Below are 19,697 nucleotides of genomic sequence, written 5' to 3' on the forward strand. Positions count from 1 at the left end.
AATGTGGAACGCCCTACCAAAAGGAGTAAAGGAGTGTAAAACCCTACTCTCTTTCAAAACAGCCCTAAAGATACACCTTCAGGAGGCTGCAATTGGAAAATGGCCCCTGTCTAAGTCCTAACCTAACCTACCCCCCTACCCCCCCCCTCTCTCCTTCTCCTTTTGTACATATTTCTCACTCTTCATACCAGTAACCTGTAAACTGATTGTATGACATTCTATAGTAGTTGTGTATATCTGTCTGTCTCTTATATGTCATCATGATTTGTGTGCATGGGGAACTCATTTGAAACAAGCTCAGTGCTTTTATGAGTCTTCCAGTTTAGTAGACCTTGTATTGTCAATTTGTACTTCCATGTACTGTTGTTCTCATGTCTTACTAAATAAAGTACATCAATCAATCAATCAATCTGTTGAGAGTGTGTACAATAAGTGTACAATAATAACAATAACAACTATAATAACACTCCACAGCCATAATCCCTCCATCCACAGTCTGGGGGTCCGCAAACACCATCAGACCTCCAACCTGATTAAAGTTATAAGTGCCCTCGCATCGAACTAGTTGTGACACTGAATTCCTGTCATGCCCTTCGGTGTCTAATCACTCGTCAAGTACAGTATCTGTTTCGACTCTTACTTACATTTTTTCATTGTTCCACTCCACTGGCGTAAGTTTTCATCAAGATAGAATACCTGTTCACTCAACCAGAGAGCTGTCAGAATGTCCTATGAAAATAATAACCATACATTGTTATGCTCCCACTCACCTTTGCAGCTAAGTGGCCCTTTTGTTCATGGAAAATGCGATTAAAGCACTGTTTGTATTGATAAGACCCAATTATTGAAATCCTCGGGATAGACTTGGACCATGCTGCATTTCATGCCTGTCTCTGGACTGCCTCCTGCCAGTATACAATGGATGACTTCCCAGTCTCCAGGTTTTCTTCAGAGTAGGTAACCACTTTAACTCTTGTAATCCCCAATCATTATAGCCAAAACAATATGAATAAATAAATATTATAATACATTTTTAAATATTTCAAAAATAGCATATCTACAAGATCATGTGTCATTGCAATGTGACGTGAGCTTGCAGACCTTTTTGCAAAATGTTGAGGTTCCATTTGTACAATCTCAGAGTTCCTAATAATTTAGGTAGGGACCCCCTGGAACACCTTCAAGGACCCCTGGGGGCCACCGGACTCAACTTTGGGAGCCAGTGAATGAAGTGGTTAATGAAGAAATACTCTCATTTTAAAATGTGTAGTACAGAGAAATAGACACTAAGGCACATTAACAGACCACTAGTCTACATTTAGGGCTATGCCTGTGTTTCTGGTAATACACTCATTGTGTATGTCTGTGTCAAAAACACAAATTAGATGAAAATGTAGATCACACGTTAGCATGGTGATGACCCCTGCAAAAGACCGGAGAGGATGTGCAGGATGTTGCTCAGACAATTTAAAGGACTAAATAAGTAAGTAAGTAAGTTAGTAAGTAAGGGCTACTACACATTGCAAGATATTTGCTCGATTATGCTGCCGAGGTTTTGCTCGCTGTGCGTGAAAAGCACTGCGAGACGATCTGGCCGTGATAATAGCGCTCGGCAGACAGGGTAGTGTTCAAAACCATGCAGGTGAAAGACAACAAAGACAACAAAGACAACATCTCAAACATAAACTAACATGGTTTGTCGAGGAAGGACTGATTGGGGAACAAGACTAATATACACATGAGGACTGATTACAAATGATAGATACATCTGAGGAAGACATGAACATAGAACTATGAAAACTATAACATGAACATAATGTGTAGAAATAGAAGACCTAGACAAGACAGGCAAAATCTGTGACTGTAAACAGTACCCCCTCCTCACAAACTGGGGCCTAAGAGATGCTGGACAGTCAGCCCTTCCACATCTTCTGATGGGTGAGCCAATGGAAAGCCATTTAGCCAATGATAAAAATAGCGCAACAAATTTAGATACTGCTTAAGTTCTAGGTTGGAGGCAAAATTTTTCTTGTTCCTGTCTCAGGTGTTGTATTACAGGAAATTAAATCCCTCTTGTCACTCTGATTTGTTGCAACACTGATATTCACTTGTTAACCACAAAGAGACTTCTACAGAAAAAGGAAGAAAGAAAGAAAGAAAGAAAGAAAGAAAGAAAGAAAGAAAGAAAGAAAGAAAGAAACAAAAGAAACGATCAGATGACTCCCCGACCACTTTAAAAGTCCTACAGTGTGTACCTGACCTTAGTTTTGATTCTGGTCTTAGGGACAACCAGAAGGCCCTTGCCAGAAGACTTGAGAGATCTTGTGTTTTGACGTGGCTTCAATAACTCTTATAAAGAATGTAAAGGTTGTGGGTTCGAATCCACCGTGCTGCATCCAGCTTTGTCGGGCGTTTGTGTTAACACAATTGGCCCGTGTTCAGGGGAGGGTGATATTGGTCATCCCATGTATTCCTATGGGCTGATATATGGGCTGATATATATATATATATATATATATATATATATATATATATATATATATATATATATATATATATATATATATATATATATATATATATATATATATATATATATATATATATATATAGGGTTACATGTCAGCAGGGAATGTTGGGTGGGAGGAGTAGGACGGAGGCTCTGTGTCCTCCCGGTGGGGAGGAATTAATTGGCAAATACGACAAAATTGGGGAGAAAAGGGAGTCAAAATAATTGGCTACTAAATTAAAAGAGAGATATTAATAGAGGAGCGACTCTACTGGTAAAAAGTCATGGCGGGATGAAACAAATGCATGAATGATTTTTTCCACATCTTGATAATAAACAAATACACATACATGCAGTATTGCTCAATCTATTTTGATGTTTGTACTTAATTTTTGTTGTTTTCAGGAAAGAAAAACTAGGGGAGAAGAGATAGGGAGAACGAGAGAAAACTGTCAAAAATATGAATAATTACACACACACACGACACGTTTGGTTCAATGAGGTTAAAACAGCTCCTGTATGGGTAAACTGTGATAAAATGTTGGTTGGCTCTGACACTTTAACATGGGTTAGGGTCTCTCTCTCTCTCTCTCTCTCTCTCTCTCTCTCTCTCTCTCTCTCTCTCTCTCTCTCTCTCTCTCTCTCTCTCTCTCTCTCTCTCTCTCGGGCAAATGGCAAAGCGTCCTGCACGGTCATAGACAAAATATCCTTAATTACAATTATTTAACCAAGAGACGGCATGCCAGAATTCTTGGTGAGATTTTAAATCTGGAAAATCCATCATTGCCATGCAATGGGCTACCTAAGATAATGTGACCGAGCAATCAGTAATGCTTAGGAGCTGACAGAATTCCCTGTTTATTTAACTAGATTATGGGCATGTCAAGATCCTAGCCAAAATACAGCAAAATTCAATATCACTACCATCAACCTCGTTGCAGTCTGGTCATCAAGACAAACCATTAGGAGAGAGCCCAATAGAATATGGAGGGGGGACTATGGGAGATGCTCCATACAAGGCTATGTCCCTCGCCCGATCGTAAGTCGTGATAACAATGTAACACCTTATACGCACACCAGGCTCCTCTACCAACCAACAGAATTATACAGCAATACAGAAAAGCCTAATATGACCTTGCTTCCCCAAAAGTCCACCATTGCAGTTGACAACATAGCAACGTGTCATAACATACAGTACATTTTCAGAAACAGCAAGTCATTGATAAGAGGAAGTTATGGTTTAGGCCGTTCTGATACAATCATGTCTGATGCAATCATGTCTGGCGGACCTCAGGCCCGCTCATCTTCATCACTGGGAGACAAGATGTGGGTCAGATCCACACCCCAGTCTCCTCTACCTGTAGAGAGACTGTGTGTCATTGTGTTTAGCCAATGGAAAAATAGCCCAACAAATGAAAATACTGTTTCCTCAACCAATCATGTTGTGATTGGTTGAGGCAGTCTACAGGCTGTACAGATGTTGTATTAAAGGAACATTAAACGACTCTTTCTGTCTCTCTGATGTGATCTCTCTGTTGTAACACTGAGATCAACTTGTTAACCAGAGAGAGACCAGCAAAAGACAGAGAGACAGAAAGAAAGAAACAGTAGATAGATAAATAGTAGAATAAACCTTAATCCACCCAAAACATAATAAGAGCGACAGGTTTGTTGAACTGCTGTATTGATCATTTCACTCTACAACCTACAACTTCACTGAGGTAAGTACAGGACAAGACTTGTATGCTATTACTAATATCAATTGATTGATTGATTGATTGATTGATTGACTAGTACTAACACTATATTTACTTGTACTACTGCTACTACAGCTACAACTGCTTCTACACAATATTCCCTCTTTTACAGTAAAACACCAATGTGTGATCCTTTAAGATTTTAACATATAACATTTTTAACACTACTGTGTTAGGATCTAATCTGACATTTTGAAGTTAAGATATGTGGGTCAATATCACTGTAGAGTGTATTTTGGGGTCCTGTTCATAAATCATTAATTTCTTCATGTTCATTTTGCATTGCAATGAATATTACAATATATATTGCATTTGGGTAAGTTTATGAATTACATAAGATTTATACAATGTTTTGTTCTGGTTCCTTTTTTTTTTTTTACATCTAAATTGCACTCTGACAGAAAACAACCATTGTCTCAGAAAAGCATTCACAACTTCATTGTTTTTTCTTTTTTGTTAAAAACATTTTTTTTTAAAACGAACCATGTGTATTGATAACATAGGTGTAAGAATGTACTATTAATATCATCTTCTTCTCTTTTTTTTAAGTTTGTGTCTAAGATCATTGTCAACTCTGTCAGATTTCTACAAAAACATAATTTTATCAGGCATAAACAGGTTTAGATAAATCTTAAGGTCCCCTGTCTCCTTCCTGGTTTAAAAAAGGCGGGAAAGCTGTGGAAGTGCACTATAATTGTATGAACTGAAATGTGGTTGGAATGGCTTTCTTGCTTCCTTGTTCCGTGTTGGGAAATCCCAAAGTGATATCTATCTATCTATCTATCGTGGTTGTGTTCTTTGCCATACAGTAAGGCTTTTCATTCCAAACTATGCCTTCCTTCCTCCACCATAGTAGGCTCCATAAGTGAGGAAGTTGGGTCCATCATACAGTAGCCTACACTGTGTTGAGATCTATGTTACATTAATCGATCGTGGCTTTGCTGCTGATTGTGACCGGACATCAACTAAGGGACTGTGCATTTTTTAATTACCAAGGGGGGCTAGTGCTGATGTGATTTAATTTTAGTTTTTTTCCTTCCCGCACACACACACACCTATCAACTGCTTTTCACTACAGTTAACAGGTGGGGCTACTTAAGATATAATCATTTAATACATTTTAATTCCCTTTGTCGCTCAAATACCGGCAGGAGTGGATGTCTCCGACCGTGGTGCATGAGTTGACACAGTTTTCCACTTACCATACAGGGTAAACTTGATATAGATAGGGGAGTAAAACACGTATGAAAAACAAAAGAACTGAACATTTTTAAAATGCAAAATTCAACAAATTAAAGTTGTATGAACCCCCCCCCCCCCAAGCAAAAAAAATAAAAAAATAAACTTGCCACCCCCCAGTGCTCAAAATAAGAACGCAGAGTCCCTAACTGGCCAAACACAGCTACTGTATAAAGTTATTGTACAATAAATGTAACTGTAGACACTGGTTTCCAGAAGTAGAAGTAGTTATCATAATGAAACTTCCCCAGTTGATTACTTACATGAAGACAATGATTCATGTAAGTAAGCAATATTTAAATATGCAAATTAGGGCATGTTTTCCTATATAAATATATTCAGAAAACTTGTAATACAATAAATCATTGTCTTCATGTAAGTAATCAACTGGGGAAGTTTCATTATGATAACTATGAAAAACCTACTCCTGTGGAAAGGTTATCATATATTTATTTACTTATATTGACCCTATGAACAATTTAATATAGGTATGGTTTTGCCCACTCTTTCGGTAATCATTGTTCAATTTTGGGGCTCTGGCTCATGGACTAGTGGTTTACCTGTTTCCTGTGCCTTTTCACTTTCCCTTATCTTTGTTTGATCGGCTCGGCAGCAGATTTGAAAAGGAAACAGACTACAGTTATGCACAGACTACAGTTATGCATGATGGTGATAAGTCAGTGTTTCCTCCTTATTCTCATGGAATATGCATGCTTCCTGTTTGTACCAGGGGTGAACCATGGCAAATTTCCGAACAGCCACCATCATCACTATTCTGCAGGAGTTGGGAGACGATGACTTCAAACAGTTCAAGTGGCATCTTTCTGAGTATAAACACATCCCCTATTTCCAGCTGGAGAACAGTGACAGGGTGGACACCAGTATTAAGATAAAGAAGACCTATGGTGCTGAGAGAGGCCTGATGTTCACAATGGACCTTCTGAAGGAGATGAACATGAATGATGTAGTGTCCCGGTTCTCAAACACTGTGTCACCACAGACAGGAGAAGGTAGATCAAAAGAAGTTAAACATCGGTACATGTCTCTGCATTATGTAAAATCCATAGGCCTACTGTATAGCAAAACACAAGGATCACTCTGTTTTGGGATGCTTTACTGAACTATTAATATTAGAGTATATGCTGTACAGTATATCCAGATGGCATTAACATGCAACATGTTTTGACCCAATGGACAGACTGATCAAATCACATTTGATCAAAATGTATCGTATGTTGTTGTAGCCTGTTGTAGCATGCTGTGCTATCGCTGCCACTCACTCACGCACGCACGCACGCACGCACGCACGCACGCACGCGCACACACACAGAGAACTACAATTACCCTCTGCTGACCCCAATCATTAGGCCTATTCATCAACATTGTACATTCAGTATAGTTTTGGCATTCAAGTTTCTGCTTAAATTAAATTGCATCAAATTTAGGCAGCGTTGTGTGAGGATGATCATAGTTCCTAAACGCTGTTGTAGCCCCCATGTCTATTCTTTGTTGATATGGAAATAATTTGTTAAAGCAAAAACACAACCTGGTGATACTTGCCTTATGTTGATCTTACATTGTGGTAGCAGAAGGATACTGTTTTTCACACAGTCTTTGTTAAAACATGCTACTGTACAGTACCTTTGAGACTTAAAGGAGTAGTTCACCCCCAAAAAAAATGTCTATCAATTACACACCCCATAAAGCCTTGAATTCATGGAGATTTTTTTAGTTTTTGTCATAATTCCTAAGTCAATAATTTGATCCATTCAATTCAATCCAGCGGAGACTCAAAAAGTCTCCTATCAGTCTCCTATTGACCATCAAATTACTGGCTCAGGAGTGGGACGAAAAAGAAAAGAAAAAAAATCCATGAATTTAAGGCTTCTTCCCCATGAAGTGTAATTGATTGAAAATAAGTGCTTTCTTTTTGGGTGAACTACTTTAAAGACTTACCTGAAATGTCTGATTTGTGAATTTGAATCTTATTGTTCTCTCTCTCTCTCTCTCTCTCTCTCTCTCTCTCTCTCTCTCTCTCTCTCTCTCTCTCTCTCTCTCTCTCTCTCTCTCTCTCTCTCTCTCTCTCTCTCTCTCATATACTTTCCTAGCAGTTACCAGTGATGGTGGACAGACTTCAGGGAGAACAGCAGCAGGTAAACTACAATGGGAACTTCACTTCATTATGGGCCAAATTGAAAGCACTTCTGGAAGTGTGCGCTAAATTTGAGGTCAATTAGACAATGTGTTCATATTTTTTTTAAATAGTCCCAAGGGAATCTCTCTTTAACTCTCTTTCACTCAGTTGTAAAGCATCACTCCTTCTATTTATCTCTCCCTTGTTCCCTCTCTTTTCCATTACGAAGAGAGGGATCGCGGTCCAGAATGGCGGCCAAATCAAGAGGGTGCATTTCCAGAAGAAACAAGGTAAGGCCCAGACTCCTATGTTGCATCAGTACTGTTGTAACTTAGATGGATTACAGCAGTCAGCCTCTCTATGTGTCTAACCTGAACATATTTCTGCACAATGTTCATACTGCGTTACGTTTCTGATAAAAATTATAATAGCTTGATATTTCGTTTTGTCGAAATACAATCGTGGTGATTGTGTTTACTAGTGTATAACATTGACTGCACGTACAGAAGTCATGCAGAACCATGATGAGCTCTTCGTATAGAATTTTCTTTTAATATGATTGTCTTCAGTGGTGGAAAAAGTACTCATATTGTTTTACCTAAGTAAAAGTATGATACTGCAATATAAAATACTCTGTTACAAGTAATAGTCTGGAATTCAAAATGTACTTGAGTAAAAGTAAAACAAAATTGGCATGAAAATGTACTTAAAGTACCAAAAGTAAAAGTACTCATTATGCAGAATGTCCCATTTCAAGTTTTCAAATGTATAAACATCTTTTGAAAATAGCAGATCTACAAGCGACACATTTCAAATGGCCGTAATGTGTATAGGGCTGAAGTGGTTCATGTTGTTTTTTAATAATATTTTGTAAAAATGTGCCTCTGAGATGTAGATGTACTTGTGAGTACAAGTAAAAGTATTGGAAATTGGAAATACTCAAGTAAAGTACAAATACCTCACAATTTTACTTGAGTAAATGTACTTGAGTAAATGAAGACCACTGATTGTCTTGTTATGTAAGTACTGATAGATCAGAATGACTTAATGTGTTCAAAAACAGTGAGTGTGCCTCATGCATCCTATCTCCTTTATCTCTTGGTGTTGGGGTACATTGACAGGGCCGCTCAACTCAAGATGCACAGCTTGATAGGAGGAGGTCTAATCTGTGCCATCGTGGGGAACATCCTGCTGGTGGTCTCCACAGTGACAAACAACTGGGAGGAGTCCAATTGGAATAAAACTTGGTTTGACAACCGGGGCTTGTGGAAGATGTGCTACAAAAAAGTGTGTGACAGTAGATTTGATGCCAAAAGTGAAGAAGACTTTGGTAAGATCCACCATCTATCATCTATCTATCTGTATATTCTTATAGACATCCGACTTCCCACTCTGGAACACGGTTAACAGCGTTGGTTGGAGTGCCCGGCCAAGCCAGAGGCACTGTGTAGGATTGGAAATCATAGTCCCTGCAGTGGGCAGGAACTTTACCTCGGCACCACCCGGACCCTTAATGTTTTATATATACTCATGTGTATATATGTGTCTATATACAGTATACTGATGGACCTCATGGTTATATGAGCATATATTTAGTTAAGTTTAGTTTAGTTTATTTCGATCCTCTTTGAACAATAGACAATGATATATTACCGAAAAGGTATAGGCAGAAGCTCGTAGGTTATTAGAACATGTCTTTTACATTTTGTTATTTAAAAAAAAAATTGTGAAGAACATGAACAAACAAGCCAAACAAACAACATTATGGTAAACGTTCCATCAATTAACTAGTTTTGACAATAAATCCATCAAACTCTCAATTCGGTATTTGTCCAGAATGTTTGAACTTTTTTGTAACTGCATGAAATGATCATTTCTGAAGACAGGTCACACACTCTTGTAAAGAATGTACAAAGGTACACTTTTACTCTTGTACCAGAAGTGAAGGTCATTTGGGCAAGAGGGGCAATGGCCCAGGCAATAAAGCTCTTGCCCTGTCTAGCTGCTGAAAGACGCGGGCCAGAAAAAATAATTCTGCTCCCCCGACAACATTACTGTGGTAACGTGAGCCACCGGGCGCAAACCCCTGGGGGCTCACTTTACCAGGGGTTTGCGGCCGGCGACTCACGTTACCGCAGTGACAAATAGGCTGCCTCATTTGCACCTTTTACCAAGCTACAAAAGCTACCAACTCGTGCATATGGTCCATGTGACCCATTAAGTACTGTAGTCTGTAGGAGGCATAGGCTACTGTCAGATGTCCTGACGAAGTCCAAAAGAGAATGGATAATGGTCCTGGGATTCATGAATTAAATTACAGAGGTGACGTGACTTGCGACTAGCTGTTGAGTCTGTCTCAGTCCACTGATGATGATTACAGATGATTGTGTTGGTGTCTGGAGTCTGGTGGAAAACGTGTATGTACAAAACATTTCAGAAAATTTAAAAATAACCTGTGTTCTGGTGGATTCAATGCAGTTATTATTTAGTCACAAGCTCTTTAATACTTTTCATTGGTTCAATATTTATAAAACCCACAGCAGACAGACTACAGCAGATCAGCTATTTTGCTACTTTGTGTGGCACACTATTTGAAATATGGAGATTCTGCTCCACTTGTTCCATGTCTCTCCTTCTGTCTATCTCCACCATAAGCAACGGCACTCCAAGCCACTGTCGCATTCATGATCCTGGCGTCCCTAACGTGCTTCGTTGGAATCATCGTTGGCATCAAGTCCTTTGCCCCCGTCTCACCCTTCAGGAGGTATAACCGCTCGTTGGCTGCAGCATCGCTATTCTTTTTTTCCAGTAAGTCTTCATACGCACATACTCAGTGTAAATTTAACTCTAAGAGTGTACAAATTGACCATTGAGGATCAAAAAAGGGACCGTTAAATTCTCTGACTTAAGATTCCCACAATCTCAGAGTTAAATTAACAGAGTTGAATTAAGACAGACAGACAGACAGACAGACAGACAGACAGACAGACAGACACGCACACTATGATTAATAATATCCTGATCTCCCACCTATCCCAGGTTTCTGGGTACTGCTGATCATGGCCGTCTATACTGCTGAGACACTCAACGAGTTAATTAATGAAAGCTGGTCCTTCTCCTGGTCTTACAAACTAGGCTGGGCGGCTCTGTTCATGATCCTGTGTGCAGGTAAGGACAGAGAAACCTACAGACATGCTGCTCCAAAGTTTAACCACAATGTTATCCTAATCTGAATCTGGGCAGATAAAAACACAGACGCTGTGGTGCTCTTAAAGTTTACCTGCATTATGTTGCCTTTATAAAGAAGTCAGGACCAAATAATTCTATTATTATTAGTTAACACAATATTATTCTATTCTAGTCTTTTTGTAAATATATTTTTTGTATATATATCTTTTTTTTTTGTCTTTGTGTATATATAACCTAGGATATTCCTTGTTGAGCAATGGTGTGCATCCATGACTGAACAGAACACTACCACCCTCTCTGTTACAGGTTCCATTTACATTTCGGCCTACGGAATGCATGAAAAAGAAAGGAAAAGAAGGAATAGAACTCAGCTTGGAGCCAGAAACGTTTTCTATATATCCTAAGTGATCATAATGATCTACTGCCCGAGAGACAATGTCTGATTCTCTCTACTGACAGAAACTAAGAGCAGAACTGTTGAGCTTTCAGAAGTATTGTGATTGAATTAGGTTATTTGTGGAGAATAATATGAATAAGAATCTGAACCATAGTAATGTTTTATCTTACTTCGTACCTAAAAGTATCACTACTGCAATGTAAAATTACTACAAGTTAAAGTTTGGAGTAAAAAAATTACTTGAGTAAAAGTACAGAAGTATTGGTATCAAAATGTACTTAAAGTACTCAAAATGTCCTATTTCACAAGTTTGAAAATAGCAGATCTACAAGCTCACAATGCGTCGCATCGCAACACATTGTGAGCTTGTAGATCGGCTATTTTCAAATGGCCGAAATGTATATACATGTAGGGCTGAAGTGGTTAATGTATGTTTTGTAATAATAATGTAAATCTACAAAGTAACTAATAACTAAAGTTTTCAAATAACTGTTGGAGTAGAAGTATAATATTTGCCTCTGAGTTGTAGTGGAGTAGAAGAAAAAGTATTGAAAATTGGAAATACTCCAGTAGAGTAAAACATACTTTGTACTTAAGTAGAGTACTTGAGTAAATGTACTTAGTTACTTTACACCACTGCAGTGCGGTGTACGGTACATTCCTAATCTGAAACATGTTAATATGACACAGTTTTCAATAAAGTTGCTCCTCAAATAGTCTGTTATAAGTAATTCATTTAGTTCCTCATGCCACCAGTAGAGGTCAGCACTAAACCAACTGTTACTGTTACCTGAGCTAAAATGAATACTCAGTCAGGAATTCATGCATAAGAGTTGAAGATAAGTGAAATATCCCATCCTTCCATAAACCTACACGCTGGATAGTGCTTACATTGTCTACAGCAGGATAACAATAAACCCACACAGAAAATGTTCCTCCTATAAAGGCTTCTTGTTCTGGCCATACCTCATATACCTCAAACATTATACCTCAGTGCTTGGCCTGAAGATATTCATCTTCTCAATGCAATAGGCTCTATGCACAGCAGCCATATTGTAAAGAAATTGGGCCTTTTCCTTACTTCCTTCACATGTCTTACCAGTTATACTAATTAAGTCTCTGCTCCATTTAGTGTAGCACAGTGGTTCTCAAACCTTTGAACCCCATAACTCTGAGAATGTATACATGGAACCAACTGGACCCGCACAGTTCCATTTGTACAGAGCCGGTCCACCCTACACGCACACTACGCAGGTTGCGTAGGGCCCCGCCTACCCGCCGATCAAAGAGGCCCCCTCTCCGCCCCCTCCCTTCAGCAGAAAATGACGTGCATTACTGCGTTCACATCAGCGCAGGCTGCGCAGCACACTAAAACCGAAATAAAGTAACAAAAAAAGTAACTTTATCCGCGGGAAACCCGAAAAAAATCACTGGGGACACATGCACGCATGCTGCGTATCCTGCGTAGGGCCCCTGTGGAGTCTAAACCGGCACTGCATTTGTACACACTCAGGGTCAGTGTAATTTGGAACCCTGGGTGGCAATGGCAAATATTCAGTGACTGTTTATGGCTGTGACTGTCTATAGGCATTTTCCTCTATCTGTCTGTCTGTCTGTCTGTCTATCTTACTGTCTAATGACCATGTGGGTGGGTGACCATACATCCTGTTTTACCAGGACATTTCCTCTGTTGGGAGACTTTTGTGTTGGTTGCAAATAAATAGGCTAAAGGTTCTTTAGACCTGCAAACCCATATCAACACTGCAAAGCACAAGACAGCTGTGCGGGGTGACAGATCTTCTGCTAAATTAACCAAAAATGTTGTACTACTTGGCAAAGCATCAGATAAGTAAGTAGGTTGGAGAGGCTTATTGTCGGTATCAGCCGAGAACGTGGGAATCTATCCCTGTTACAATGCACTAGACCAGGGGTTTTCAACAGATTTTGACCCAGGGACCACCATCCCGATTAAGAGCAACCGGACCACTACTGTGTCGCACACTAGTGGTGGGGGGGTTCAAGCACCATTTCATGGGTTCAAAGTAGGTGTTTTTTTCTTACTTGTTACTCACTAATCACACTATCACGGCTACATTCATGAGCTGGACAGAACAATCTAGTTTTCAAAGCATTTTATTATCAGCAAAGAGCAGGGATATCATTTGGCTGTCAAGAAGCACAACATTTGTGTTGCTGCCACATTTGAATGCATCAACTATTTACAAAAGTATTTTTTCCCTGGACCAAGCAGGACAGCCCAAGTCCTCTCTCAAATTAAGTCCCTTTCAGTCAATCACACAAATGTGAGACAAATGTTCAACACTGAAGATAAATTAAAATAAATACGTGTGAGTGCGTGTGCGTGTGCGTGTGCGTGTGCATGTGCGTGTGCGCGTGGGCACAGACACTGAAAGCAACAGCTTGGTCTGAAGCAAGGTTGTTATTGTTAACTAAAACCAATGAAATGACTAAAGCTAGAAGGTTTTTGAAAAAATTGCTGACTGAAAGAAACAAAAAATCTAAAAAACGAACTCAAACTTTATTTTGTGTTTACAAAACTAACTAAAAGTCATTAATTGATAAGCCTAGTATTTTGGCTTGTATCTTCCAAGCTTTATTTTTTAATTACATAATACTTGTTCTGGGCTTCTCGCCCCTGACAAATACCCTGTATAAAGACTAATACGAAACACTAAAACTAAAACTAAGCCCTTTTTTCCACAAATAAAAAACGAAACTATATTAGCAAACCCACTTAAAAATATAATTAAAATGTATTAAAAGTAAACTGAAAATTAAAAACCAGAAAGTACCACTACAATACAATACAATACAATATCCCTGTCTACCGAAACTGTAATGCTGGAGACTCCCATCTCATGGCTCTCGCCTCCCTGTCACGTGGAATGAAAGGGTGTGTACAATGGTAGCAGGGCAAAAATAGCAAACGAGAGCAACATATGAGACTTTGTTTTATTTCACTATGGAGTTCATTCTTTCCCCCTAGGAGGGCAGAGGAAGACTTATGAATATTATTGAGACAAATGTACTAATGTTCAGAGTCATCCAATCATGTTGCAAGGTAGCATACTGTATAGGTGCACCGACAGAAGTCAAAATCAAAAGTTCAAGTGGCCTTACCATACTAGAGGCGAGACACATGAGATTGGAGGTATCTCTCTGGTTTCTTCAAGCAGGAATCTATGCTTGCACTTTAATTTACAATGTAGGCATTTAGCAGATGCTCTTATCCAGAGCGACTTACAATAAGCAAGGTAAACGCATACATCAAATGCAGAGAGACAGTGTAGTGCCTCAGTAAACTAGGATCACAGGTAAACCAAGAACCTAGCATCAGTCTAAACAATATTCTATCAAAAATAATAAACTGTACATTGAACTATATAGGATACCAGGTAAACAACGAACCTAGCATGCATACATATGAAAGGACCGCAATGGAAATTTGGTTTCAAATTTTTTATCCCACGATTTTGTAACCCCATTTTTTTTTACCCCCAGTGCCAATTGTCTATGTAATCCTGGGCACTACACTCCCTCTGCCAACCAAGGGAGGCCAGGGCCGAGCTCATGCCTCCTTCAATGCATGAGAGCTAACTGACCTTCTTATCACCTGACAGGGGAGAGTTTCCCCGGTAGGACGTAGCACGTGGAAGGAACACATTATTCCAACCAGTTCCTTTCCCCTCCATCAGGCGCCCCGGCTGGCCAGTGGGAGGCAGTATTGTGACCAGGATTGCTGCATGTTTTTGTGAGGGTACCTACCCTAGGAGACACGGGGAGAACATGCAAACTCCACACAGAAAGGCTCTTTCGCCAACCCCACGTAGGGTATGGGCACTGATGACGCGGAGGAGTGAACACGCCGCCAGCGCACACAGCGTCCCCTGCGGGAATCAAACCCAGGGCCGACTGTGCCACCGTGCCCATGTAAATTTTGTGTTTATCCTTTTGATAATGGTGTGGAGTATGTACAATGTATGCATCTTACATTTGTTTATTATTAATGAAGAGGTCAAAGTCAAAGCATCTGTCTAAATAACCTGCTATGTAAATTTTAACATTGTGGTCAAGAAAAGCAAGCCTAAGTAACAAAAACAAGTCTGCATGCTCGTCATATCTATATCAAGTGCTACAAGCTAAGGTATCTGGAGTCTGAAGAGATGAGTTTTCAGATTACGGCAGCAAATAGGGAGTGAGTGTGCAGTAATGACAAGAATAGCGTAACCTAAGCAGTTTATTTTCTGCTCAAAATTCAAGAGATGTGTGTGATTGTTTCCAGCCGGTAGGGTGACTTTGTGTCATCGTGTTTAGCCAATGGAAAAATAGCACAACAAATGTAAATACTGGTTCCTCAACCACTCATGTTGTGATTGGTTGAGGCAGTCTACAGGCTTTACAGATGTTGTATTAAAGGAACATTATATGACTCTTTCTGTCACTCGGATTTGTTGTAACACTGAGATCCACTTGTTAACCAGAGAGAGACTTCTAGAAAAAGACAGAGACAGAAAGAAAGAAAGTAGATAGATAAATAGTAGAATTAACCCTAATCCACCCAAAACAAGAGCGACAGGTCTGTTGAACTGCTGTATTGATCATCATTTCACTCTACAACCTACAACTTCACTGAGGTAAGTACAGGACAAGACTTGTATGCTATGACTAATGTCAATTGATTGATTGATTGATTGACTAGTACTAACACTATATTTACTAATCTACTGCTACTACAGCTACAACTGCTTCTACACAATATTATTGCCTCTTTTACAGTAAAACACCAATGTGTGAGCCTTTAATATTTTAACATTTAACATATTTAACACTACAAGGTATTTTCAAGTTAGGATATGTGGGCCAATATCACTGTAGGGTGTCTTTTGGGGTCCTGTTCATGAATCATTCATTTCTTCATGTTCATTTTGCATCGCAATTAATATTAAAATATATATTGCATTTGGGTACGTTTTTATATTCCTTAAAAATGACTTGTTATTGAATACATATATATATATATATATATATATACACACACACACACACACACACACACACACACACACACACACACAGTACATACACACACACACACAGTACATACACACACACACACACACACACACACACACACACACAGACACACACAGACACACACACACACACACACACACACACACACACACACACACACACACACACACACACACACACACACACACACACACACACACACACACACACACTCTTGAGAATTGGGACAAATCATGTCCTACCAAAACAGTTCAAATTATTATAACACCCTGATTCAAAGAAAAAGTTTGGTGAAAATATTTTTTTCTGGTTCCCTTTTTTACATCTAAATTACACTGACAGAAAACACCCTTGTTTCAGACAAGGATTCACAACTTCAATTTTTTTCTTGTTGTTAAAAGCACAAAAAAAAACTAACCATGTGTATTGATAACATACAGTAGGTGTAAGAATGTACTATTAATATCATCATATTTTTTCTTTTTTCATGTGTGCCCTTTTAAGTTGCGTCCAAGATTGTTGTCAACTGTCAGATTTCTACAAAAACATAATTTAATCAGGCATAAAGCCATAAACAGGTTTAGCTATATCCTAAGGTCCCCTGTCTAACTTCCTGGTTTAAAAAAGGTGGGACAGCAGTGGAAGCTCTGGTAAGCTTTCTATTTTTTAATAAATGCACTAAATAACATCACTATCTGGTTAGTCCCAACCATAACAAGTCAACTCCGTCAGTCCTTCAAAATCCAAATCTAAATTTAAAAAAAAATCCTTGTAATTCTATTAGCATTAATAGAACTCAACAACTTTGAAAAATGGGCTGTGCAATGAAAAATCTTATGGAGCTGACATCTAAAAAAGAAAACTGTGGGAGGTTGGCCCATTGCATAGTTTAATAGTCAACACTTTGATCTTTTAAAATATATTTTCCTGGCATTCCTGTGTGTGTGTGTGTGTGCGAGCAAATGTCTTGCTTCCTTGTTCCGTGTTGGGAAATCCCAAAGTGCTATCTATCTATCAATCTATCTATCTATCGTGGCTGTGTTCTTTAACACACAGTCAAGCTTTTCATTCCAAACTATGGCTGCCTTCCTCCACCATATAGGCTCCATAAGTGAGGGAGTTGGGTCCATCATACAGTACGCCCCCCCCCCCCCCCCCCCCACGATCATTTATAATAGGCAAATTAGCGCCCATCGGGGGTTCATTTGGTTACATTGTGCCCTCTTTCTTGGGGTTTCAAAATCACCCCAAACAAAAGAAAGATTGAGCTTATTTTAAAAGAATGTTCTATTTTTCATATTAACTATATCTAAACAATAAAGCTATTGAAAACTCTCTCTCTCTCTCAGCTTGTAGAACGGATCTACAAGCTAACAACGCGTCGCCATGCGATGCGTTGTTAGCTTGTAGATCTGTTCTCATTGCACACGCACGCCTCTCAAAGAGAGACGGAGGAGTTCCCTAAATAGTTTGACGAGACATCGGTCGATAAAGTTAATAAAAACTATAACGTTGACCGGACAGAGAAAATTCCAGTGTACACCCAGCAGCTAACATTTTGGATGTAGAACATAGAACATTAGTTCATCTTAAGATCTCTTATGATCTCATCCTGTCTGTGACGTCTGGGTGATCAATGGAATGACACAAGTGTAAATGTGCAGCGTCTCGCACACCAGACACACACACACACACACACACACACACACACACACACGCACCTATATTAAATAAATCTATTTATACACAATGTAAACGGTGAGGTACTCGCATAAGTCCCCCTAGGGTTTCTTACCTCACCGGCACAACAACTAATACTGTAAACTTTCCCATGGAAAGAGCTATCATGTTATGCTTATGTTTATATAACTTTTGTGCAAATCAAATAAATCTATCAACCTATCAACAAGTGGTAATATGGAGTGACAATGGACAACAGACACCAAACAGTGACAAGTCTTCCTGTTTGATGGCAACCACAACTATTTGTATGTGCTTACATACTGTAACAGTTGTGTGACTCCATCTTCATGCCAATTTCTGTACTCTGCACAATACCTGTTTGATGAGAACCAAAGCTATTTGATGTGATTACATAACCGAGGCCTTAACCGCAAAATGTCAAAAGAATGTTGTTGTTGGCCAAGGAACTTTAAGCTAAGAAACTTTTTCATGTTCTCTAACACAAGAGAGGAAAAGGAACTTGTTACAAGAGACACAATTTAAGTCCAGCACTTTTAAGTCTAGCAATTTGATACAGCCTATATCAAATTGCTGTCGGTTTAAAGCCCTCTAGGCGGCAACATCAAAGGTGCAATAAATGTTTTTAATTATGCTGTTACTCTTTACAAATACCTTTTATATTGTTAAAAGAATAAAGAGTATTAACTAAAAGTCAAGTTTGATTTGCACCTCCAGTTCCTTACTTCCTTTCACATCCAAATAGAATGATGGTGATAAGTCAGTGTTTTCTCCTTATTCTCATGGAATATGCATTCTTCATGTTTGTTCCAGGGGTGAACCATGGCAACCTTCCGAACGGCCACCATCATCACTATTCTGCAGGAGTCGGGAGACGATGACTTCAAACAGTTCAAGTGGCATCTTTCTGAGTATAAACACATCCCCTATTTCCAGTTGGAGAACAGTGACAGGGTGGACACCAGTATTAAGATAAAGAAGACCTATGGTGCTGAGAGAGGCCTGATGTTCACAATGGACCTTCTGAAGGAGATGAACATGAATGATCTAGTGTCCCGGTTCTCAAACACTGTGTCACCACAGACAAGAGAAGGTAGATCAAAAGAAGTTATAAACATGGGTACATGTCTGTACATTATGTAAAATCCATATAGGCCTACTGTTTAGCAAAACACAAGGATCACTGCAACCTCTTTTGGGATGTTTTACTGAGCTATTAATATTAGAGTATATGCTGTACAGTACATCCAGATTGCTGCAACGTGCAACACGTTTTGACCCTATTGATGTACACAATGTATTGTATGCTGTTGTAGCCGCGCGCACACTCACACACACACACACACACACACACACACACACACACACGGTTGGATCTTATTGTTTTTCTCTCAGTTACTGTCAAGTTCGTCACAGTTCAGCTCCAACCCAATACAAGGACACAACTCAGTCTTAAACTCAATCAACTTCTTTATTTTTCCAACTCTTATATTTCACTTTTGTTGGTTTCTTTTTGTTGATTGGTCAATCATAGTCAGTCAGACAGACAGCTTGTAAACCTTAAAGACAGAAAGAAAACAAGGTTTAACAACATTGCCGTTTTACAACAAAATTAGGGTATTTTTTTTAAACAACTCATATCTCCAACTTAGGGTCTCAAAACAATAAATGCTTTAAAACAATAAATGCTTTAAAACAATTACAGCCCTTAGGCAA

General features: G+C 39.1%; 1 protein-coding gene across 1 annotated transcript in view; it reads left to right on the forward strand.

Annotated features, from left to right (window-relative positions):
• The first annotated feature begins 4,088 nt into the window (after positions 1-4,088).
• Positions 4,089-19,697, forward strand: part of LOC311062195 (uncharacterized protein) — a 137,701-nt gene continuing 122,092 nt past the window's right edge. Inside the window, exons 1-3 of the mRNA XM_084081063.1 lie at positions 4,089-4,230; positions 6,236-6,515; positions 7,614-7,658. Of these exons, the coding sequence (XP_083937189.1) occupies positions 6,245-6,515; positions 7,614-7,658 (316 nt within the window). The 5' untranslated portion in view covers positions 4,089-4,230; positions 6,236-6,244. The remainder of the gene's footprint in view (positions 4,231-6,235; positions 6,516-7,613; positions 7,659-19,697) is intronic.

Source organism: Gymnoscopelus microlampas, assembly GCF_963454915.1.
Source record: "Gymnoscopelus microlampas genome assembly, chromosome: 15".
NCBI classification, from domain to species: domain Eukaryota; kingdom Metazoa; phylum Chordata; class Actinopteri; order Myctophiformes; family Myctophidae; genus Gymnoscopelus; species Gymnoscopelus microlampas.